The 25,069-nt window shown below is 43.2% G+C and overlaps 1 protein-coding gene across 10 annotated transcripts in view; it reads left to right on the top strand.

Moving 5' to 3' along the window:
* Positions 1 to 24,502, top strand: part of LOC121593693 (gamma-aminobutyric acid receptor subunit beta) — a 73,829-nt gene extending 49,327 nt beyond the window's left edge. For 8 of the 10 annotated variants that reach the window (XM_041916277.1, XM_041916275.1, XM_041916281.1 and 5 more), the window contains 4 exons: positions 7,507 to 7,644; positions 17,968 to 18,252; positions 22,052 to 22,530; positions 23,184 to 24,502. In XM_041916277.1, the coding sequence (XP_041772211.1) occupies positions 7,507 to 7,644; positions 17,968 to 18,252; positions 22,052 to 22,530; positions 23,184 to 23,348 (1,067 nt within the window). In that variant the 3' untranslated portion in view covers positions 23,349 to 24,502. Of the gene's footprint in view, positions 1 to 2,062; positions 2,201 to 7,506; positions 7,645 to 17,967; positions 18,253 to 22,051; positions 22,531 to 23,183 lie in introns of all 10 variants that reach the window. The other 2 variants (XM_041916278.1, XM_041916279.1) reach the window with 1 other exon arrangement.
* Positions 24,503 to 25,069: the final 567 nt, after the last annotated feature.

Here is a 25,069-nt window from a genome sequence, read left to right as displayed (position 1 = left end):
ACAATCCACTCACAACTTTTTTGTTGGTGCCATATCTGATCTGCGATACTTTGTCAGGGATTGGTGTTCATTTTGTTCACTTTTTTCTGTTTTTTTCTTTCTACCCTTTCATTGCTACACATTTGTTTGGTCGTTTTTTTATCGGTTTTGCTGTTTCGGCTGCCAATGTTTAATTTATCATTTATCGTCGTCACTGTTACGGTTCTTCCGGAGTTTTGGGGGCTTTTTTTCTCTCTCTCCAGTTTGGCATTTGGTAAGGATCGTTCTGTTATGCATTTTTTTTGTTTTGTTTTAACAGACACTTTTCACTAATTTGGCAATTCTAGTCAATGATTCACGAACTTGCGCGACGTTTTGTGCTCTTTTGCTAAGCAAGTTTTCTTTTTTTTGCCTTTTTGTTCTCATTCTAACATTGAAGAATGATTACGTTCTTTTGAATCATTTATCAACAAACTTGGAGCGATTTAATTAGCTACCGCTAAAAACTGTTTCCATTTTTTTTTTGTCTAATTAATGACTGGCTCACAATTGTAGTATGTCGATTTGCTTATTTGAAATTAGGCAAATATAAATCTAGTAAAAACTTCATGAAAAGAAAGTGCAAGTAAAGTCAATACATACGACCTAATTGTATCTTTATAAAATCTAAAACTCTTTTTTTGTGAGTATCACTGGGATCTTTGCTAACAGCTAACAGAACATTATTCTTCAATAATTACCTCCGTGTTAGAAACCCTTCATACAGCAACATACCAAACTGTTTTTGCATAGTTTAAATTTCTACATTTTTATTGCAGCTTTTCTAAAATCCTTAAACTTCACGCTTTTAGTACTCTCGCTCTGTCTCTCTCACTCTCTGAATCTTTTTCTCTCCCAATGTTTCTCCTAATGTTCCTTGTCTCTATCTCCTTTACAGCTTGTCTGTACCTCATTCCCATAGCGCCATCGAGTTCATTTTCAGTTAAATCTTTCTTTACAGTTATGATATATTTCTATTTTTTTTTTGTGCATCGCAATTGTTGATATCTTTGTGTTATTGAAAGGTTCTTATCATTTATATTTGAAGTGTGTCTTGTTAAAAAAAAAAATCTTGTTCAAAGCTCTTGTTCTTTTCCACCTATAATAGTAACGAAATCGACGGAAAACATCTGAAATATTTGCCCGTCAAATGTTTTCATCAGCCAGGCGTATAAAACAGTACAACGATCATCTACAATTCTGTTAGTGAATTTCTTCGCTTTCACTCGTTTTAAACATCGTATGATAGTAGAATACTCTTCACCAAATGCTCCCGACAGCGCATTAGGAACATTCACTCATGTTTGTTTTATTTCGTCCAGCCTTCTTTCTTTTTCTTCCTTTCCTGACTCACCGGTTCATCTGCGCTAAAAGTCCGCGTCTGCTAACTGGACTAGAGACAGTTTTGTAATGTTGCTAATCGTTGTTTCATTTTTGTTCACTATCACACTAACCTGCTACTCACCAATTAGGGTAACGTACACGTACACGAACGAAAGCGAGGACGAATCATGTTGTGCTCCCCATCCTCAGGATGTTGCTTCTCTAATATCGTTATTAATCTTACGTTTTCTTTCATTTCTTTTCTCGTGTCATGTACGCACGATAATTAATATTTAAAAAAAAAACACTACAACAACAAATGCTTAAAACTTTACCACGAATAATCCATCCGTCCCGAAATCGTGTGAACGTCTGAAAAACCAAACTCACATTCGTGCCGTCGTATTAAACGTTTTAAAAATCGACACATACACACACACACACACACAAACGCACACCAATACTACACGGATGAATATTACACCATCGTCTCTCGTACGTATTTTGCGAACTGGTTCGCGTGTGGCATCTGGCGCTCCCGTGGAACCGTCGAAATACGGTCGACTTCAAAACAAACCAACACTTGCACACCAACATATACACCCAAAAACACCAAAAAACCACTTCGTGCGGCAAACAAACAAAAATAAAACAAACAAACAACCAATTCTCTAACAATCAAAACTCACCCGCCAACCTCCCCCCGCCCGCTCGTCTGCAGTCGGTTATACGATGCGAGATATCCGGTACTTCTGGAAAGACGGCCTAAGTAGTGTCGGAATGAGCAGCGAAGTAGAACTACCACAATTTAGAGTACTGGGTCACAGGCAGAGGGCGACCGAAATTAACCTAACCACAGGTACCCTATCATTAAACAAGCAAACAACAAACAAACCAAAAAAAAAAAAAAAGAAATGTAAAATTACACCTCAATTCATCAATAATCTGCACCCTATCAGTGCAAAAAAATAACCCTTTCGTTCATCATTCTCTCTACTTGTGCATCACTCATTTCCCAATCCTGTTTGTCTGTCTGTTCTCCTGCTCTAGCTCTTCTCCCCCATTCTGTCTCTTCTACTAACTCTGTCTATGTCATTCCTCTCTTTCCCTCTCTCTCTCTCTCTCTCTCTCTCTCTCTCTCTCTCTCTCTCTATCTCTCTGTGTGTCCCGCTATCTTTCTCGATTTCTTAGTACACTAACGCAGTGTGCTAGTTGTGTTTGCACAGTTCAGTTTGTTCAGTTTCATTAGTGTGCCGTGTGTCTTTCTTATATCCCCCCTCTTTCTACGTCTGTTTCCAACGTGCACTCTTTTCCTGCTCTATGTCGTGTTTCACAGTTTCTGTAATAGTCTATCCTTCCTTCTTTCTTCTGTCTTAACACTCACTGTCCCAGTCTGTCTTTCTTACTTCGTGTATCTTACCGTCCTACGTCTATCTCATACTTCATGCTCATTTTCATCATCCCCCAACAAAGCCAAATCAACTAGCCTACCAACTCATACCGTTACTCATTTTTTTATACATTAATTTCCTTTACTTAACAAGGTGTTGTTAAAACGTTGTCCACTGGTTTTATTTGTTTAGTTTTTTATGTATGGCAACAAGCAGTTTTTAAGTTTTCTTGCCAAAACATTTTTCGTTCTTCTCCTTCCTTACACTATTCTGTTTCCAAACACTAAACACACACGATTTACTTTCTTTTCATCGCTCTAACTTTTCACAGCGAAATTACTTACACACCACACGGTTTTATACCCACGCCCTCCCCCTTTTGAAGCACATGTCCAAGATTGAACGAATCGTTTTTCTACGTTTTACGTTGTTTTTTTTTTTTTTTTTGTTGTGCTGACCTGGCTGACCAACCGCTACCAGGGTTTTCGGGTGGCACCAGGCCTGTGGTTGTTTATATTTTCAGTATGTAATAAGTTTTTTGTTTTTTTTTTTTTTTACTTTATTTCATCATACAATTAGCACTTGTTTGAACAGTAATTTTGAGAACAATTTTACCAACCATACGAAACACGCACCAATATATTTCTTTTTGGCGTCTCTAATACACCCTACCCATCACGTCACGTTTTGGATGAACAACACACTGCAAGCAAAGCAATTCGATACACCTCAGGGTTGTGTATACCTTTGTGTGACAGGCAGCCCGAAACCGAACGGCTCACCGAACACGCCGTTCGGGCCTAGCCTTTTTTAAAGCTCGTTTGTTACCGATTTTTGGTTTACCGATTTGTGTTTTACATTTTAGCAGCAACGTATCTGTGCATTTTGGTTTATGGTTTGAAAGCGTATAGCGTGTGTACTATGTTTAGTTTCACCAACAAAGAAAAAAAAACAAACACACAGACACACACACACACCATTTGCAGCAAGTACATGTGTTGTTCACAGTTTCACACCACGCGTAAAATTGCATTTTTTTTTTTATAACCGGCAATTAGCAACAATCGCAAATATAAATCTTGTAATTTTATTCCTTTTTTTTCGTTTCTATACTTCAAATCTTCCCTCAATCGGGGCTATAATGAGAGAAGTGCACCTATTATTATTTTTTTTAATACACAAAACACGCAAAACCAATAAATCGTTGTTCGTTCTTCTTATGTCCATTTTCTGGCTATACGGCAAACATTTTACCAACCAAAACCAACACCCAAAGGTAACAAAAGTGACGCAAAGCTCACGTACGTACCACGGTTGCCAGCGCCGAACGAGATGTACATTGCAGACACACGGATCGTTTATACTTTTGAAATAATTGCTCTTCCTCACACTTTACTAGCGATGTACATGGTTTCCGTCACGCTGAAACAAGGCCAAAAGGGGCTAATTCCTGTATTATTTGTTGTTCGAAGCCAAATTTTGCTACAGCCAGTAAGGGCCTGCGTAACTCTTGAAGGGCTTACCTTTATATTTTCCCCCGTCGAATATGGTGAAGAAAGATGTTTGGTTATTATTTCCTTTTAACTACAAAATCAACAACACTCAACGTCGGTTTCCGAGCACAACACAAGGTACAATAAAGTGGATATTTAGCTCCAAACCTGCGCTGGATATTTCGCTCTAAATGTTAACTCTTCTGCTGAGAGTCCAGCAATCTACCAGGAATAGAGGAATCACAGCTTTCATTTCTCTCCTCTCAGCTGTTCACGCAGCATTCATCGTAGCGCCAAAATGGCTCCGCTTCTCCGCAAAACACCACTTTGCGCCTCATGGCAGTACCGTCTGCTATGGAGCGCAGAGTTGTTTTCATTTGTATTTTGTTTCTGTTTTTTTTTTGCCACAATGCGTTTCACTTCGATCGGGACACTGTCGTGAAACGCATCGGAACTGCGAACTAGCAGAACTCGCAAACAATTACAATTCGCCCTGCCCAAATATCATCAAAAGTTTGCGCCTCAATCATAACTCTATCATAGTGCTGACCTGCGTCAACACCACCGCTTCACTGTGCTGCAGCGGCGTGCATAGAGAAGGGTTCTACTTTACGGACTTTGTTTTCATCGCTCTACATGCCGGTTGTTTATACTGTCCGTATGTTTCACTACTTCACTCTTGCTCATAAACTTTAACCTTTTGGTCTTAGTTTCACTCTTTTAATCTTACTATCTGTCGGTGTTTTTTTTATTATTTTTTATTAACAAAACGTTTACCTTTCTAACCCGTCGGAAGATTCGCGCAGCATACGATGGACAGTGCATACAGTTTGGCAAGCACAAACACACAGTACGGTGCGTTCACTACCGAGTAAGGCTTGCTGCTGTAGCGTGACCGTGTTTGACAATAGTAGCGAACAGGGCACTACACCCCCTGTGTTTGTTCAGCTCCTACTTCTAATACGTTCTAATACGAATTAATTCATGTCGCAAATTATTCATTACCCATTGTTAACCATCAAACCCGCATCGCATTTGCTGTGAAAACCTTATGTTATTGCCCCGTTAGCAGTAGTACGGTACCACACGCGCCCTCTTGAACCGTTCATCTCTAGCTGATGGCAACGCACACAATCGTGCCTGTGCCCCTTTTTCGAATGCGTTGTACACGCCCTACATACACACCGACCGTTTGCTCTGTATAGCGCACCGTAAACTGCCCACATCCTCCCACCTCCCGTTCACCACTTCACTTCACCCCAAGCGAAAAAAAATGGTCCCAACAAAGTGCAGCCAATCCCTTGCAGGTGCAGGAGACGTGCCAGCCCAAAGCCACCCCTTCCCCCTGCAAAACCCGGAATACAACGGGGGCAGCGGCAACAAGGCAAAACAAAGCACGTCCGTCCGCCGCATCGTTGTCTCGTCGCGTGTGCGTTGGTTGTGTGCTTCTCCGTAATTTGTGCTTCAAATGCAGCCTTACGTCAGCAGCTACGAAATGTCAACTACAAGTGACACTTGACACATTTGCTTCCGTTACTGAAAGAAGACGTTTCTACCACACACACACACACACACACACACATATATAAATATAATACACTTTCACACACAGCAGCAGAAAAAACAATCCTTACACAACCGTTCGCTTGGCACTCGGTTCTTATCTTGTCGGATTAAAAGAGAAGCAAAAGGAAAACAAACAAAACAAATCCACCATAACATTGTAGCTGGTAGGAGTATGAAAAAGGAGAAAAAAGCGGGCATTGCATTGTGTGCCACTGACTTTCACGCACACACATGCAGCGTCCATTTAACCTAAATCACTCACTCGGTTAATGGGGAGAGCAAGGCGTCACTTTTGCATCTCTTCCATCCTAATTAGTCGTCCGGGAGACACTTTTGTATGGTACTTTATTTGCACGGTGCATAGTGAAAACCATTCCAAGGCCCTTCCTAACCTTGACCGTATCACGATAATGAACTAGTTCTGTGCCTTTCCTTTCCTCTGTGTTTGTCTAGAGAGCAGAGGTTTTTGAGTTAAATGAAAGTAGGAAATAAAGCTCCATGGGCTCTACAAAACACACAACGTTTGCCTAGCAAAAGAGTAGCTGCAAAACCCCGCTAGTCGTACTCCGTTTCGCGTGCCTCAATGTGTGGATTTATTTCGGTTTTTTAGCTCATGCCACAGTACACTCATCCCCACAGAGGTCACGCTAGCTGTCTTAACTAATAATCTTAAAATTAAAAAAAAATCCTTTAGTTGGAAAATGCGCGTTTTCTCATGTATAAATTTGATCGTTTGACGTTAAGATAAATTACAAAATTACCCAGTGCCAACAAGAGCCGTACACAAACACCCTAGATAACCGCCATCACACCACAAAGTAGCGAACAAAAAAAAATACTCAAAAACAAAACTAACCCAATACAACAACAACCAAAAAAACAGAATAAAAAACAAAACCTCCCTGTTCAGAACTCTCTACATGGTAGATTATAATTGTATCAAGCTGACCAGTTTTCTAATTCACATATCTTTCTCTCTTTTCTTTTTTCTTTCTGTATACAAACAATATCCCGCTCTTTTGTTTTCACTCTCTGTCTCTGTATATGTGTGTACGTGTGCGTGTGTATATATTTGCATTGTTTGGGTAAACAAATGAACCAAACCATCGCCTGCCCGCCCGCCCGACCTGGTTGTGAAAATAAAAATAACTAATTACTAAAAAAAAAAATACTTCTATACGGTTCCTGCACTCCAAATCGCGTTTTGCAAATTTCGAATAATTAATCAACAAAAAAACAAAAACCCCCCTTGTCACGCTCCCCTTCACGCTGGGCATACTCACGCGCACACGCATGTATTCTTCTCCCATTTTTTGTCACCATTTGGTGCTCGCGGGGTAAATTACTTCTTGCCTATTAACCGTTTGTGCTCGTAAACCCGCAAACATTAAACTACCCCAAACCCCAAAACTAAACTAACTGTAACTCTCCTACTCCTTCTGCTAATACTACTCTACTGCAAAACTGAACCAACCAACGCGAAATGGATTGGTGGCCTCGACCCCGACATTGTGATTCAATATCGCATAAAACAACCCCGTAACAACCGTCCATGCGATCGTTGACTTGAATGTATGCGCACGCCAAACCCCGTTCTTCTTCGAATAAAAAAAACACACACACACACAACTCTCTTCCCCTATTACACCGTTTACCAAAAAAAAACAAAAAAAAACAAAAAAAAACCAATGCCCAAATGCTCCCCCCACGCGTAGTCGGCTACACGATGCGAGATATCCGATACAAATGGAATGAGGGCCCCAACTCGGTCGGAGTCTCGAGCGAAGTATCTTTGCCTCAGTTTAAGGTTTTGGGACACCGTCAACGTGCTATGGAAATCAGTCTCACAACAGGTACCTGTAGACGGTCACCGATATCTCTTTGTTAAATATAATCTCCTTCATTAAACCTTCATTAACTTATACGTAATCAGCCTCTCTCCCTGCCACCGTTTGTTCGATCATTCCGCTACCATCGTACCTTCGTCTTTTTTGTTTCTGTTTTCGTTGTTTCCGTTTTTTTTTTATTACTCTATTACTCTACCTCAACCCTACTCTTATTATCATGCTCATTCACCATCCAATGCGAACGTAAAACCCCCGAAACAATCGAACCGTACCCGAAAGCAATAAGCAAAGCAATGAGATTGTTTATCCTGTTTTGTTTTTTATGCTCCTTACCCTTTCCCCTACGTGGTTGCTGGAAAAAAATAAAACAAAACAATAACGCGGCAACGCGAATCCCACCACCCACAATTCCGCCGCATTATCGATCAATCATACTTAAACCGCATATCAATCAAACAAATCAACAAGCCAATATTATATCTCCATAAATGTATGTATAGACCGCTACTCGCTCTCGCCCATTTTCTCTGCCACAGCAACATGATTCTATTGCTCAAAACTACGATCAAGCCTCAGTGTATCTAATGCATCTATAGTAATGTTCCTCTGGATTAAGTGTGTGTGTGTGTGTGTGTGTGTGTGGTTTTCAGTTTAAAGTTGTATTTTATCTGTCAAACTCTGTTGTGTTTTGTTTTTTTGTTCTTTCCCATTTTCTACATTTCTCTCTCTCTTTAATCACCGAACGAGCAATAGTATATTTGCAAACTAAAAACCAAACATCTATATCGCCTGTATGTGACCCCCTTTTCTTGTATCTTAAATATTTTTATATATATGTAAGTGTGTGCGTGTGTGTGTGTGTGATTCTATGTATCTTGCTCTGCAAACTTTTCTCTCTAGTCGTAAGTCATCAGTAAGTCATTTTTTAATTCATTCCATTCCATTCCCTTTCATGTATCTGGATTCCTGGGCCCGAGGATCCATTTACGATCGTCGCTCGTAGCATCGGGCTCGTTTTTTTTTATCGTTTCGCTTCTAACATAGAGATGTATAAAGTCTTAGCAAGTCCCAAGGACGGGAAAAAAAGGAGAAAAGCTCCTTCCCCGAAACAATCTCTGTCACTGAGCCCTCTACACCAACACACACTCACGCTCAACTAATCCTACCAATCCACACGGAAACACATCAATCCCCATTTTCTCTCTCTCTCTCTCTCGCTCTGTGGGTCGTCTATTGTTTCGGACGTTGTTGATGCTGTTCCCCCTGATGTTCCAGTGAATAGAAAAAAAAGATGAATATAATAATAAACAAAACCGATTCCAAAACGAAATCGGTTTGCGGGTCAGTCAAGCGCTCGAGAAGCTCAAGCGCCGCTCATCCTTCGAGAAAAGTATGATTAGCAAATGATGTGTATTGGATCGGGGCTTTTCCTTTCTCTCGTGGCACGTGTGTCTCTGAAAGGGTTCTTGGTGTTGTAGCATTCAAAGGGGGATAAGTATAAGGATCAACATACACACACACATGCACACGCACAGAGTCCCCGCCCTACTTCACCGGTACGCACGATCGAGTGAGAATGAATATTTCTTCCAAGGTTCTATTTTTACGGTTTTTTCACCCAAAAAAAACAAGAAACCTTCGCAGCAGGCTGCATCTATCACTCGGCCCCGCTGACCGTTCGTATTACGCGTTCAACACACACACACACTAGCCTTGGGATGGCTTGTGTGGCTGAAACATGACATGGGGCTCATGGGTACGGAAGCAAAGCCCTCGAACTCGATCGGATTGACAGGTTCATTAAAAAAATCCACGGTCCACGGTCAGCTCAAATCGAGCTCAGCAGCAGCCCGGGCAGGTCGAGCCTCGGGAAAATCGAACCACCCGGAGGGCGGGCCACCAGAAACAGGCCCCAAACAGGGGCAGGGAGTACAGTCGGAAGCGAAATAATAATAATAAAAAAATGCATAGCCCTCAACGGATGTGTTTAACTTTGATGAAAAGTTATCATAAAGCCAGAGAGTGCCAGTGTGTGTGTGTGTGTGTTATGATGGAAAATGGAAAACCATCATCATCGACAGGGAGAAGGTCTGGCCCGGGTGCTGCCCATGTTCGGGTGTTGTTGCCCGTACGAGAAGACGTCATCATGCGTCACTCGATGCGGAAAAAGCTTTTGTCGGAGGGTTTTTTTTTTGTTTTTGTTTGCGCCGTACCAGGTCGATACCACGTGGTTGTGGTCGGATTTGCCTCCGAATGGAAACGTGTTTTGCCAGGGGAACTTTTTTATAGTACAGGAAGATGTTCCTATACAACAGTTGTACTATAGTAGGCTGTATAACTTCTCTCCTAATTCGTGCGAGAGCACTGTAGATAAGATATCGTTTTTCGGAGCTCCTAGAACGATTCCGATCATCTACATTGAGTGCGTTCATTCGTTGTCTGTGGCGCTGTGACAGAACGCGGCGCAATAGAGAGCGATTAATGCTAAACTCGCTTTCACCCGCAAAAGCCGCAGAATCGTTCGTCGTTAAATTAACGACGCTTGTTGCTAGCTCCTCCTAATCCACACACCACCGAGCCGGTACTACAATGCCGGTTTAGCACAAACCGCAAACTATCTCCATTGCCGAACACATCGTTTGGAGCGGAAACCTATTTTATTATAGCTGCACGCATCCGCCACACTTCCATCCTATCGGTTTTGCGATAAAGTGTGGTACGGTGTGTAGTGCGCTTCACCTCCAGGCACCTCCAGAACTCTAGAAGCGCTAGGAATAAACGTGATTTGATGACTGCTTGAACCTCCGGATCGATTGGATTGTCGAAGCCACCGGAACCGGGCACAGACCGTTGTCTCGTTCCAGCCCGTTCTTATCGCAACTATCGCAAAACGATGAAACTCTACTTCCCTTCGATTTGTGGCTGTCGTGCTCTCGTAGGGCAGATAAGCTTTGGGCTATTATTTTTTACGCGAACACGATTCCAATACCGTTGTGATAATACATCACCTAGATGACTGCATTAAGCAGCCACGGTGGCCGTAGCTGGCGCTCAACCACAATAAGGAAATGTTAGCGCTGTAATGTAATGAAGCAAAGTATTCAAATCACGCCTAAAGCGTCCCTTTCTTTTTTGCTGCTGGGTTTCCCCCCCATTGCCGTGCTTGCTTCCTCCCCACCCATCCGTAATCCATTTTACACGCCGCGGGTGGCGCAAATAATTGGAAATCTCATTACCCCGCAAAAGCTCGCCCGCACGCCGGAACGGACAGCGGGGAATTAGTTGCTGCTTTCATCCAGTGTCCCTACTGTCGGATGGTGGAGCAGTGCAAAATGGAATGGATACTTTAAGTCCAACAATAACAATAACATCCCCAAAAAACGAATGGCCACTGGAGCTTCAATATTACACCAAATAAAAGAAGCAGCGATCCACCCATCATCCTACGCATACACCGCGCAAGGCCAGAACGATAACCTTCATTATGCGTAATGATATTTCGGATGGGAGGATGGGTCCCCAGTTTCTTCGTGCCCACCTTGACCAAGTGCCTGCTCGGTGACAGATTTTGTTGCGCGAACGATCGTTACCGCCAGATGTCACCTCACCGTGCGCTCAACCGTGACAGCCGACCATTTATGAGAGCGTGCGGATCGGCCTGGGGGGACAAAAGTGCGTGTGCTTTTATTCTCTCCTTCATCATAATTATCCTGCTGACCTCGGTGTTGTGTGTTGGCTGTGCAATGACGGCAACACCAAACCAATATCAAAACTCGCACGCTCACCTACCTACTACCCCCCGCGGCTCAATTCCAATGCGAACACACACACACTCTATTGCACAGGTTTTTGTGGGGCCAGCAACCCCCGGCGCTTGATTGAGGTTTCGTTCCGGGGGGTGGGGCTGCAAAATTATTTAAATAAAGCTTTAGCCACTCTTAACCTTCTGAGCCACCCCGGCCGGCAGAACCACCCGAAGGATGGTGGATTAATTTGGTACGCCCTTCACCGTCGTCATCATCATCACGGTAGTCACGCAAGCATTACGGGAAAATTACAAACCCGCCAATGTCATGTATGGCGGCCATTCGCCAGCAACGAGTCGCCATGTTGAGTCGTCCGCTACTATAGGAAAATAGTTCCTTCTCAGAAGCAAAGGTTTTTTTGTTGTTTTGTTTCAGTTTGGTTTGTAAAATACGTTCGAAAAACCAACTAGCCACACTAATAACAAAACACGCCGGATATTTACGTGGCATATTTTTACCCCGCCACGTTTCCCCGGCTTCCGGGCATTTCGCGAAACAGTAGTGTAGTGAGAGACGACGCGCCGTTTGCGTGACGGCCAATTATTAATCTCCGCAACATACAACCCTGCCCTGGGCAGCGGGGGTAGGCAGCAGTAGGGAAATGAACGAAAATATTAATTATCTACTCAAGGCACCTCGAGGACGGCCGGGGACGTGAGATTCTTCGGTTGGCAAAGTGTTCTCCCAAAGTGTTGTTAGGGGCATTCGCGAGGCGCCTACGCGATGGAAAGTTTAGAGCTATCGGCGAGCTTTTTTTGCAGGGTCTTCCCCAGGGTTTCATTCCACTTCCACGTGCACCACGTTCTCCACGTCGCGCTTCCACCCAAGCTACTACTAGATGAAGAATACAGGCAAAAAGCACAAAGCACGCACAGGCTGGCGTAGAGGACACACACGCGTTCTCCGTAGGTAATCACAGTGCACCGAACCACCGAACCAGGTAAGTGCCCGGTTTGATTATCTCCCTTATTTTCACTCTTCTTACACCCGTTCGTCCGTCCGTCCGTTCCGGTGTCTTGTATTAACGCCGCCACCACAAGCGTGGACAAACGCAGGTCGTTTATGGGGCTCCCTCTACAAGACATCCAGTATGTGTGGACCAGGTAGAGCGATCCTGGTTGTGATTGTGCGCGCCCAACCACCGTACGACACCGAATGCCTACATCTTATGGCCCATCAATCATAGCACACTTTCCAACGCTGGTGGGCAGACGTACTGGAAGTAGGGAAACATGAAATTATTTCTGTTTTTGGTTTTCGCAAATAATTGCCACTATGTCGCTGAGGTACACACTGTACCACTCAGCGAGCAAACGAGCTCCACTATGGTAAACTTGTTTCCAGCCAGAGCAAACGGACCCGAAATAACGCCTCAAGGTCAAGAGATAAGCATATTTCGTCCCTAATAATTACATGGAAATGGCAAACAAAAAAAACATTCCAAACATTCTCTAGAGTGATTGGTTGGTACCGTAATGTGAACTCAAACTTTGCGCGTTGAAAAACGTATTGCATAATTGTGTGCAGTGTGCAGGTTTTGTATCCACACCAGTCCACACTAGACCCCTTAAATATACTTGCCTAGCCAAAGACGCCCACCCAGCGTACGCTGGGACGACCCGATAGCCGCGAACAATGATCTCAATGCCAGGGTGCGTATCGATGAGAATAACCCAAAATGAGAAAAGAAAACTGGAACCCAACCTACACAAACCCACCCACAAAACTATCCCACGAAATCCCTCCCCCAATACTGCAAATACAGTGTCTAATCGAAAGGAGCTAAATTTTAAGAATTAAATTTGCAACACCCCCTGCCATCTTCCCCCAGCTTCCCCCGCTGCTAATGATTATTCGACCAATTTTCCTCCCTCCTTGGGGCATAGCCCAAAATCGAAATCGAGTTCGGAATGTAATTGGTTAGCGGAAAGTGCCGTCCGTGGTTCAGCTTTTCCACCTCCCTATTGGCGACATAGATTGCGGATGTTCACAGCAAGAAACTGCGATAGGACCAAAAGGACAGAGCTACCAAATTTTCAGCTAAATTAAACTACACGAGGTCGAAGAGGAGGTGAACAGCAAAAGAACAACAATCGATTCGAGTTCCGGGATTTGCTTCTTTTTTTGGTGGGAAAGGAATTCCCAAACTGAAACCTGTGTGCACGCGCGTCATTTTGGTCCTTCGAACCGGATTGACGCTCGGTCGGTTGATGAGATGGCCGGCACCCGTCTTGATGGTGGAAAGAGGGAAGCTAGGGGAATTTAATCTTCTCCCGATGCTCTCACAAAATGCCAACCAGTCCCACTTGTTTGTATGTATGTATGTATGTATGTATGTATGTATGTATGTCACCTTACTCCCTTCTAGTTTTGCAATTCCGTTTGATTGGCGAGTAGATAGGAACTCGAACCTCGATCGGGAACAATCGAAATAGCAGCTCCGAACATGGAACATGCCTTCCACAGGGTGTAGAGTATTGGAAGCTTGAATTAAGAAGGAAAACTACCTCCCCTATCTCTCTCTCTCTCTCTCTCTCTCTCTCTCTCTCTCTCTGCTCGTGCCAAACAATCCCAAACCCCTCTCTGCTGGACACTGTATTCTAAAAACACACACACACACACACTACCCTATTTTTCTCCCCACTTCCTCCCCATCCAAGAAAGCTAGCGCTCGGTTCGCTTTAGCCAAAACCGCTCAAACTCCAAAGCATCTACAGGACAATGTTTCGGATTTGATTATTTGTAGCTACGATGCAAGAAACGATGCACCAACCGACATAACCGATGTTGATGATGCAGAGAGAAAAAAAACGAAATCGCATCACCCCCACACACACACACACACATACATTATTAGCCCACGCCCATCTTGCCCTCATCGCTCGAAATAGCAAAGAAACAAAGCGAACCCATCCTCCACATTGAACTTCATCCATTCGACAGTCGTCCAGTAACTAACGTTGAACCCGTTCGTTTCGTTTTGGTTCATTTTTTTCTTTGTTGTTATCTAGAATAGCATTAGAGTTGCGAGCGGGTTTTTCGAAGTCCATTCTCCCCCCATTTTCGCTCATCACACACACACACATACTGCTTGTGATATCAAAATGGTCAAAATTGCATTATATGCATCGCATCTAGTTTAACTCCTTGTCATTTTTGTTCGTGCTGTTTGATTTTGCTCTTCTTTCTAGCTAACATATTCTTACATAATAATAGAGTTTAAATCATCTTCTTACCGAACTGGTTCCATAGTGTATATCTCCGTAGTGTTCCAAAAAAAAAAAACGCTTGCCTTGGGTTTTGTTTTGCCGAATGTTTCATATATAACGCCCCAAAACAAGCAGCTGCCAGAAACGCCAACAATCATTAAACAAACCTTCAAGAAGAAGCCACAAACACACACACACACACCTATAAAGTAGGATAATCATTAGCATCTTTTAATGACGGCTTGGGGGGTCCGTTTAACCCATCGCCATCGTGATGAGATTTTTTTTTTGTTTTTCTTTTCGAGGGGAGGATTATTTGTTGGAAATTAACATATCATCTCACTCACCGCACCCCCTTTTTTGGCTGTCCCAAATGTGTCTATATGGGTGTGTGTGAGAGGGTGCCTTTTTTTAATGACCATTTTAATTCTTCCCCTCACCGCATGAAACCACACGGCGCCGACTGTCCAGCAATAGGAAAAAGGAAACCCCCATCCTCTAACCAACGCCATCCACGCTAGAGCTTTTCTCGTTTCCTTCCCATCTTCTATTTTGCATCGCATTATACACGTCCGAAAGAAATACGATAAAACCCATAAAATGACTACCAAACGCTAAGAGTCGGTCGGTTAAAACCTCAATCTCCCATTCCACATCCAGCTTTTGTTTCGTTAATTTTCAACATTCTCGTATGTAAAATACTTGTCCAAAAAAAAAGAGGCTTCCACACAACGTGAGCAAAGTCCCTCCTTGACCGCAACATATTAAAGGGATTACTTTACTACATCTTAGTGGTCACACCATACATTTGCTTTGGCGCTTAGGAGCGAGTAGCGTGCGGTTTGGTATCGTTTTACTTGCCCCTTTTTTTTAACCTCATCGTTAGCCATCGTTTATCTTCTGTTCCTCATTTTTTTTTATCTAACCATCTAATAGCTGCATCCCCATTTTCTTTTTTCTCCCTCCCTTACCCCCTCGTTTTTATGCATGGGTTTTTCGATACGGCAGAATTTATCTACTCATCTACTTATACATTTATAATCTTTATAAATATTTGCATCCATTGCATTCTACTGTCCAAACCATTCTTCTGCAAATGCAACGCGCGAAACGGCATCAAACCGAACCCGAATCAAATGAACCACACACGTACACCACACACGTACACAAACACACACAGTAACCATCAATTACTTTTGACTTGTACGATGTAAAGAGTGCTTTTGTAAGTTGTGTGGTTTAAAAATCATGTCCACCTGATAAACAACATTAGCACATTAGCCTTAGTACCACATACAGAACTCTCTCTCTCTCTCTCTCATACTGCCGCTTGTTCAGTACTATTTATTCCTGTTAGGTTTGATTCAAACGTTTTCAAATTAGAAGTTGCTCGTTTTTTTTAATACGAAAAACACCAAAATGAAGTGTGATTTTCATCGATTTTAGATTCCTATTCGAAATTCACCCATTTCAATGTGTCTCTGTTACTTTGTTGTAATTTCTGAATTCTTTTTTAAAATCATTAACTTTATGTTTAAATTTGATAGAGTCTTCATTATGAAAGTAACAGCAACAACTAATATTACCATACCTATGCATTTAAACCCATATAACAAAACCAAATAGGCATAGCGATAAAAAAAGAAGTAAAGTATTGTAGAAACCAACAACCAAGCTTAACACACGTGAAAAACTGCCCATTGCTAATTGAACCTAGCTAAGTAATGTACTTGCATGTTGCATCTAGGATAGTGAAGCTGCCAAATTCATTCACACAAACCGGTTTGGCTCTGACTTTATTTCACCTTGGCTGCGGTTTAGTAATCTTTTAACGTTATTTTATTTGTTATTTATAACATTTTGTTTCGTTTGCTATCTCTCTTCTCTTGTTCTGTGCCTGGTTCTGTGATGCATAGGAAGGATAATGAGCGGATTTAAGTTTGTCCTTACCATACCATACACAAGCTTGTTGGAGATGTTTTGCCCACCCGTGGCTGCCTTCTAAGCTGCCCGGGCGTGTGTTTAAGAGATTTTAATCGTTGCGTTTTTTTCTTTTTTGGATCTTCTATCAGCAAAGTTTAGTTTTAGGACATTACTCTAACCACTAAACCATCACACACCACTAGCAGAAGCATTTTCATATCGAACTCTATTATCAAGCGGGAGGTCAGTTGTGCTGGCAATCGAAGGGGTTTGTTTTTTTTTTTTTTGTTTTCCTTCTCCCGCCAGCATCAACAACACCACACAACGTTATGCGTTTCCAATTTGCCCAGTACGAGTTTTTCTTCACCATATTCTTCACCACCTTGCAAGTTTTGCTTTTACTCATTACAACTATTATGAAGAAGAAAAAAAAACAATTTTCGTTCGAATGTAAAGATTCGTTCACTAGCTCTTCTTTTATCTCCTGTACAAGCTACTGTGTTTTGTTCCTGTTTTTTTTTTTGTATCTCTTTTTGATCATAAATAAATTACTGGTAACGATTACTTTTATCTACCGTTTGTTCTGTTTCGTTTTCATGATTACTACTTTCTCTTGTCCTGCGCAATTGTTAGGTACACTGCGTACTCTACTCATTTTGCATTGTTTCGTTTTAGTCCGATCTTCACTTGTGTATGCTCTTTTTCACCTCACATTTACCTAATTTTCTTGTTACGCTTTAACCAATCTGATAGCTTTTAGACTTTGCTGTTGCTACAGTTTGTTTTTTTTTTGTCACGAATTTTTATTTTCTTTTTACCTCACTAGCCCTTAAGCCTGTTAGGAAATATTAACTACATCTTTTATCTACATACCATTCTTTCCTACACTCTCTGATACACTTTGTTCTTGTACCATTATACTGCGCCAGTCAACCTATTTAAGCATTTTGTGTTTGCCCCTTTTTTACCCTTTCATATCATATCAACGTTCTCTCTCTCTTTATCTTTCTCTCTCTCTCTCTCTCTCTTACTTTCTCTTTTTTGAATGTTTCAATAACTACTTGGCTTTATGATTTTGAAGAAAAAAAAATACTCATCATCTCTCCCCATCATCCATGTCTCAATTTTCTACTGTCAATCATCAGTTCCTTCATCCACTCATGGCAATCATCACCGTCATTATCATCATTATCATCTTCAGTACATTCATGCACCATTCATGCACCATTCTCATCACTATATATATTCACATCTAGCATATAGCATATAAGGAAGAAAAAAGAAACTAAATAACTCTACCTACTCACTAAAGCAAGAATCAAAGCAAAAATACTAATCGAAACATTGTCTGTAACCTTTACTACCTTCTTCTTTTCTGTTTTTTTTTATAGGAAATTATTCACGTTTAGCATGTGAAATACAGTTTGTACGTTCGATGGGTTATTATCTCATTCAAATCTATATACCATCCGGATTAATTGTAATCATATCGTGGGTATCATTTTGGCTAAATAGAAATGCTACACCAGCACGTGTTGCATTAGGTGTAACTACTGTCTTGACAATGACAACACTGATGTCGTCAACGAATGCTGCCTTACCGAAAATATCTTATGTAAAATCGATTGACGTATATTTAGGCACATGCTTCGTCATGGTATTTGCCAGTCTGCTGGGTATATAAAACTACTTTTCTTATTATAACAAAAAAAAACTACCTCTTTGTATACATATATTTATGCTCTAAGTAATTCGTTGTCACTGTTTGTTTGACTGTACTCTGTTAGTTTCGTTGCATTGTTCCGTTTTGTACTGCTCCTACGTGCGGTTAACATACGGTTAAGAACAATCGTTTATGTTTATTTGGTTTTTGAATTTTTGATTTCCTTTTTTTCTCTTTACGTATTTATCTACTCTGCCAGATACACGAGTCCTTGTTCCAACCAATTTCTTCTGATATTGTTTTGCTTATATTATTTCACTTGTTCTTGCTTTCGCTAACGCTCTCTCTCTCTCTCTCTATCTTTCCCTGTTACTCTATTTGTATCGCTTTATTCTTTCGCGTCATTCTGTGGGCGCAATTGTCTCGTACTTGTCACATTGATTTACCTCAGTTTAACGTACTTCTTCCGTTTTATTTGTACTTCAGCTTAACGATGCTTATTAACGTAGTTTATACGTCTTTTGGTTTTATTTTATTTTGATTTTGAATTATTTTTTCACTCTTTCTAATGTGTTTGTAAATTTACTTTATTTTCCTTCTGTTTATCTTGTCTATCCGATTACTTTCCTACTGTCTGCTTTCTTTTATTCACTCCTTCTCTCTCCCACCCCACCACAACCAATACACAGTGCCATCTATGTGCGTTAACGTGTACACCACTTACCCCGAAAAACCCAGCAAACGGCTCCCTCGACTAGCCGTCGTGTGTAAATGGCGTCGCACTGAATATACTAATCCACTAACCACTAACCATCCACCAACCGGGAAGGTGTGGGGTGGGCGGGAAGGAGGAGAAATGAGGGGGAACATTTTCACTTTCTATCAAAGCTGCACACGACGCTGATACTGGCTGGCGCAGACGGCCGTTGGCCAACGGCAAACGGCAACCCAGTATTCAGCGCCGTACGAGAGCTTTTGTGTAGGGAAACGGAAAACCGCCCAAACGGCAAGCGGAACCAACCGCGGCTACTGCCCCTCGAACCGGGAGATGGAAAGTGAAAAGTTCCTTCCACCACCCCCGACCACCCAACCCCTTCCTCCCAAGCCCCCCGGCGGAGCACACACGTGAGCTGTAGGGAAAACACTAGCACTACTACTAGCCCAGTAACCGAACGTTTCCTTTTTCTTGATACATATGGAACCTGTATGCCGTGAAGCGAACAATCGATCGCTTCTATGGAAAATGCCACCAGCCAGAGTGCAAGGACGAGTCTTTCTCTCTCTCTCTCTCTCTCTCTCTCTCTCTCTCTCTCTCTCTTTTAAAAAGTTTTAAATATCTTTTTCAAGCTTGCTTTAAGCGCAAGCCCCTGCACCTCCGTTTTATTTTGTCATTTGCTCTGCCTCATTCAGTGTGCAGAACCGTGTTTGATCTGCTGCGCCTTCACATTGTATTTTCTGTCACTCTACAACGCCTATCGCAGCCGCGCACTGTACCAGCACATCTCACCTTCAACGTGATGATGTTGCAATTGCATTGTTTGAAACTTTTCCATAAAAGATCTTGAGTTTACCATGCGCCTCAGCTCAACTAAATTCGATAAATTCATCTACAAAACCATAACCAGAACAGCGAAACACTCTACCAAAGTAGAGTAAAGCGAAGTATCGGTTGGATTTACAACTTTAATCATCGTTATTTACACCAAAAACTTGCTTATACAATTATATTCATACTACGTTAATAGTCTTACTAAGCAAGCCCAAACTTGCAACGATGCAGGATTTGCGTTTTAATGAAACTTTAGCTTTACAAAACATTTTAAAAAAATATCCCTCACAACGAATGATCTGGATGAATTTATTGAATAATACCAAAGGCCCCCACCCCAACCGATGTGTGGCTGCTTCGCAGCAGATGTGGCGCATCCATCATCAATACCGCGCTACCTTCACCTTCACGCGCGCTAGCGAGACACATAAAAATTACATTGACAACAATCACCCAGCACCTACCGATTGCGGCCGTTCTGCCAAAAACAACTGCAAAATAAAAATGGCATCCCACCCCATGATCCGAATTTGACAGCAAACTTTACTTCCTAACGCGATGGCGCCCACTACAAGCGCGCATTCGCTAGCAAAGATGGAAAAGCTCACTCATGACAGGCACGCGCAGCCCGTCGCTTAGTGCTTAACGCCATTTTACCATTTTACGCTTTTGCCCTGCCGAAATTACACGCAGATAGGAACAGCGAACCAAAGCAAAAAACAAAAGAAACCTGAACGGAAAATGAGCAGCAAAATTTTGGAAAATGTTTTCCATATCGTCTCACTCTTGCTCTGTCTCTGTCTCTCTGTGTAAGCAGCCTGTTCAGCGAACGGAGAAGAAGCTCTCGTCCCTTCTCTCTTCGGCGCTGAAACTGTACAGTAACACACATGCACACTGAGTCAAAATGAGTATCAGACTAGCCGCAAACTGTAACATAATGGCACGTGGTGGTGACAAATAGCGTTACTTTTAGTTAATTTGATGAATTTATCGAATTTTCTCATCTCATGCATCCATTTTTTCAACCCATGCACCCATCGTGAAACCACCACTCCTCCTCCTCCTCCTCCTTCTCCTTCACATGCACATCACTTCACTGTCACATGTTTTACGAGGCATCAAAGTTTAGCTTAATTCTTCAAGTATGCCAGTAAGAGAAGAATCAAGGTAAGCTTGTCTGAAATGTGCAACAAAAGCACATCAAATGCCTTGGCAAAGAAATGTGTTTCACCATCTTGCTCATCGCTCATCTCACCCCCCTCTTGGTACACTCGTGAGGAGAGGAGCGGGATTGGTTGGTTCACGGTTCGTCACTTGCCCATCGTTCACATCACACATCCAGTAGGTCCGGACGAGTGTGCGTGTGCATTGGATCACTCGTTGTTTTGTTGTCGGGGGGGTTTTTTGTTTTCGTTTTCCGTTCTTTTTTTTACTGTCGTGTTAGTTCTAGCTCTCCAACAACAACCCCCCGCCCCCCTTTCGCACTGCGCACACCATCGGCACACTTGCTCACCCGTGCGTCGGATTCGCGAATGGATTCAATCCCGTGGGCGCTATGAGGTGCCACATACCAACACACACACACACACACACCCATACCACCTCACTGTGTGTTTCTGTTACTGATTCCCGTGTGTGTGTGTGTGCGCGCGTGCAAAGAGTTTTTTCGTCCTTCACAAACACTGCAACAACTGGTTTCCTTACTTTTCGGCAACAAGCAACAGTGTGCAACAAGAAAGAGCAAAACCTCCAAAACACAGCCTCACGTGTACATCTCCGCGTCTCTTCAAGCAACTTACTTAATCGCCTCTTCTTTTTCTTTTTTTTTATTTGTGTGTGTATGTGTTTTGTTTCGTTTTCGTGTGTTGTCTAAGTACATAGCGAACTGTTTATTTGATGTGTTTAGTTTCTTTGTTTACATTTATTTTTTGTTTTGTTTTCTTCTCTTTTCTTTTCTCTCCTTTGTGTGTTGATTGTGTGTGTTTTGTTTTGTTTTTTGTTTTACTTTTAATTTTATTTCGTCTTTACTACTTCCGTTGCATCTACTTCTCTAACCACCTTTGTGTGTGCGTGTGATGCTTTTGCCTAATTTTTGTTTTGCGTTCTGGTGACAATGTGTTGATGTTCTAGAGCTGTAAACTTCTAGTGGTAGTCGTGTCGCTCACTCACATACCGTTCCGCTGCCTGTTGTACTGATTTCTCTTTCTTTTCGCCCCTCCCCTCTCCGCTAACCTCCAAAAAAAAACACCCCTCCAAACCCCAGAGTACGCCACGGTCGGTTACATGGCTAAGCGGATACAGATGCGCAAGCAGCGCTTCATGGCAATACAGAAAATAGCGGAACAGAAGAAGCAGCAGCAGGCAGACGCGAACCATCCGCCGCCGCCGCCCCCGGTGGCGAGCGACCACAGCCACGGACACGGTCACGGGCACAGCCACACGCACCAGCACACGCCGAAGCAGCAGATGGGCAGCCGGAGCGGCACGATGCAGAACGTGCCGCCGAACATGGGTTCGCGCGGCTGCTCCATCGTCGGGCCGCTGTTCCAGGAGGTCCGGTTCAAGGTGCACGACCCGAAGGCCCACTCGAAGGGCGGCACGCTCGAGAACACGATCAACGGCGGTCGGGGCGGTGGGCAGCCGGGCGGCGGCGGTCCACCACCGGGCGGACCGCCCGGCGGTGGCGGTGGCGGCCCGGACGAGGAATCGGCAGCACCCCAGCATCTGATACACCCCGGCAAGGTAAGCCCATTCAGCCGAGCTCATAAATTAGTGGTGGGAGCTCAGAATCGGACCTACCCGATTCCAATTCCGTGTTCGGAATCAATTCTGGAGCCGATTCCGATTCTGGAATCGATTCCGATTCTGGAGCCGATTCCGATTCCGGAGTCGATTCCGATTCCAGAGTTGATTCCCGAGCCGATTCCGGAGCCGATTCCGAAGTTGACTCCGGGACCGATTCCGTAGTTGACTCCGGAGCCGATTCCGAAGTTGACTCCGGAGCCGATTCCGAAGTTGACTCCGGAGCCGATTCCCGAGTCGGCTCCGGAGCCAATTCCGGAATCAATTATGGAGCCGATTACGAAACCAATTCCGGATTTGATTCCGATTCCGGAGCCGATTCCGATTCCGGAACCGATTCCGGAGCTGAAACCGGAATCGATTCCGGAAACTGATCACGGACCTACTATCCGGAATCGATTACAGAAAATCGCGGAGCTAACCGGAATCGATTCCGACAAAAACTTCATTTTTCCCATCACTACTCACAAAGCAGTCATACAAATGAGTAACTTTACAGTGAAGAGGACTTATTGCTTAATAGCAGCTCCTATTTCCGTTAAGCGATTGTGACAGAATGTATTTTTAATGTCATTCTTTTCCCACTCCTGCAGGATATCAACAAGCTGCTCGGCATCACACCGTCAGATATCGACAAGTACTCGCGCATCGTGTTTCCGGTGTGCTTCGTCTGCTTCAATCTGATGTACTGGATCATCTACCTGCACGTCAGCGACGTCGTGGCCGACGATCTGGTGCTGCTGGGCGAGGAGAAGTAAATCCGATCCGTGATACGGCGGCAGCCTGCGCCGAAACAAGAAAAAAAACCCCCCCTTCCAGAGACCAGACAGCGCCCGAGCGCCCGCGACGGAAGCGATCCTAGCGGAAGCGAAGCCGGGAGCCAAGACACTGCTCTCCAACCCCCATCACGATGGTCGAAGCGAATTCCGCGGGGCGAACGAAGTACGAGCAGCGTAAGCGCCACCAATGATAGGTTTAGGCAGAATCGCGCTACAACACCCCCTTCCCCTTTCCCCCTCCCCCCAGTCAGTCAGACAGATGAAGTCGAGAGATAGAGAAAGATAAAGAAAGAAAGAGAGAGAGAGAGAGAGAAAATTAACAAAAATAGTCAACACAGTTCATTCGATTTCAGCTCATTCCCCTCATCTCGAAACATAGTTCCTTGGTCCCTGTCATCGCGAATCCTGTTCAAAGGACTTCATCTCCATTTCCTCCTCCCTCAATCCCTACTTTCGCCCTCCCCCTCCTCATCCAATTTGTACCTATATTTACGGCTTTGGTTCGATTTTTATACTTATACACCAAGAAAGATGAGGAAAAGCAGTAACCGAGAAAAACAAAAAACAACTTAACATTAACAAAGCAAAAAAAACACGACATTTAACGTAGTCAAACAACACAGTGCAGTGCCAGCGATGAATTGACAGCTAAGGGGGTGAAAAAAACAGAATTTGCACGAAAACACGCACACACAGACGAAAGAGAAAAAAAACAACAACAACAACCGGTAAACTGGGCAGGACGTGACAGGATTTGATATATATACATTGCAAACATATGTATGTATATATATGTATGCAAAATGTAAAGAATCCTCCTGGGGGGGTGGGTTGTATCGAGTGAAGAAGGAAGAGTGTTTCAAAGCCCCCCCCCCCCCAAAAAAGGGCGTCAAACCTGGGTGTAGATGAAACCGAAACCCAGCCACACAACCCCACAGACAAACACACACGCGCATATATATATATATATATATATATATATATATATATATATATATATATATATATATATATATATATATATATATATAATAGGCGAGGATCGTGCCGCCAGCTCGAAAGTATTAACTTTAGATGGACAGAGGACAGAGCACAGAGGTGAAAGCAGCAACAAAAAAAAAAAGGAGAGATGGTAAAACAAAACGGCAAAAGCAAAACCCCCCAAACCCTAGATTTTATTGTTCAACTAGCGCGATACTACCACGCTCGTCCACAGTTTGAATGGCTAAACGAAAGTACCACACCGTAAGCTAGCATCCAGCAGCAACAACCGCAAACAACAACAACCTTATCTTAATCGATAGACAAACAGAACAAATCCCCGTCGAGAGACGCACACGCCACCACCACAGGCGCGAAACTGCTTCAACTGTTCAACTACACTCAGTTTAGGGAAGTTTAGGGTAAACAGCACTCCATACACCAATTGCAAAACCAAAACACACTTACAGACACGCACAGGAAGCCGGACCCTTGCCCTTTGAAGCTATCGGTGAAGCATGGCAAACGCATTGCTCGATAGTAGTATTAGTAGCAGATAAGCTGTCTGTCGCGTCTATTGAGTCTATCGGCGGTTTAGCGTATCGAGAACCTCATGCCGGTCTTTTTCGACCTCGGATATGAAATGCTGATCAAGCATTCTGGTTGAGGGAGCTCCAATAGCGCACCAGCATTTCTTCACGCACATACACACACACACA

The sequence above is a fragment of the Anopheles merus genome, chromosome 2L, assembly GCF_017562075.2.
Source record: "Anopheles merus strain MAF chromosome 2L, AmerM5.1, whole genome shotgun sequence".
Taxonomy (NCBI): domain Eukaryota; kingdom Metazoa; phylum Arthropoda; class Insecta; order Diptera; family Culicidae; genus Anopheles; species Anopheles merus.
This window is presented reverse-complemented; position numbering and strand designations above follow the sequence as displayed.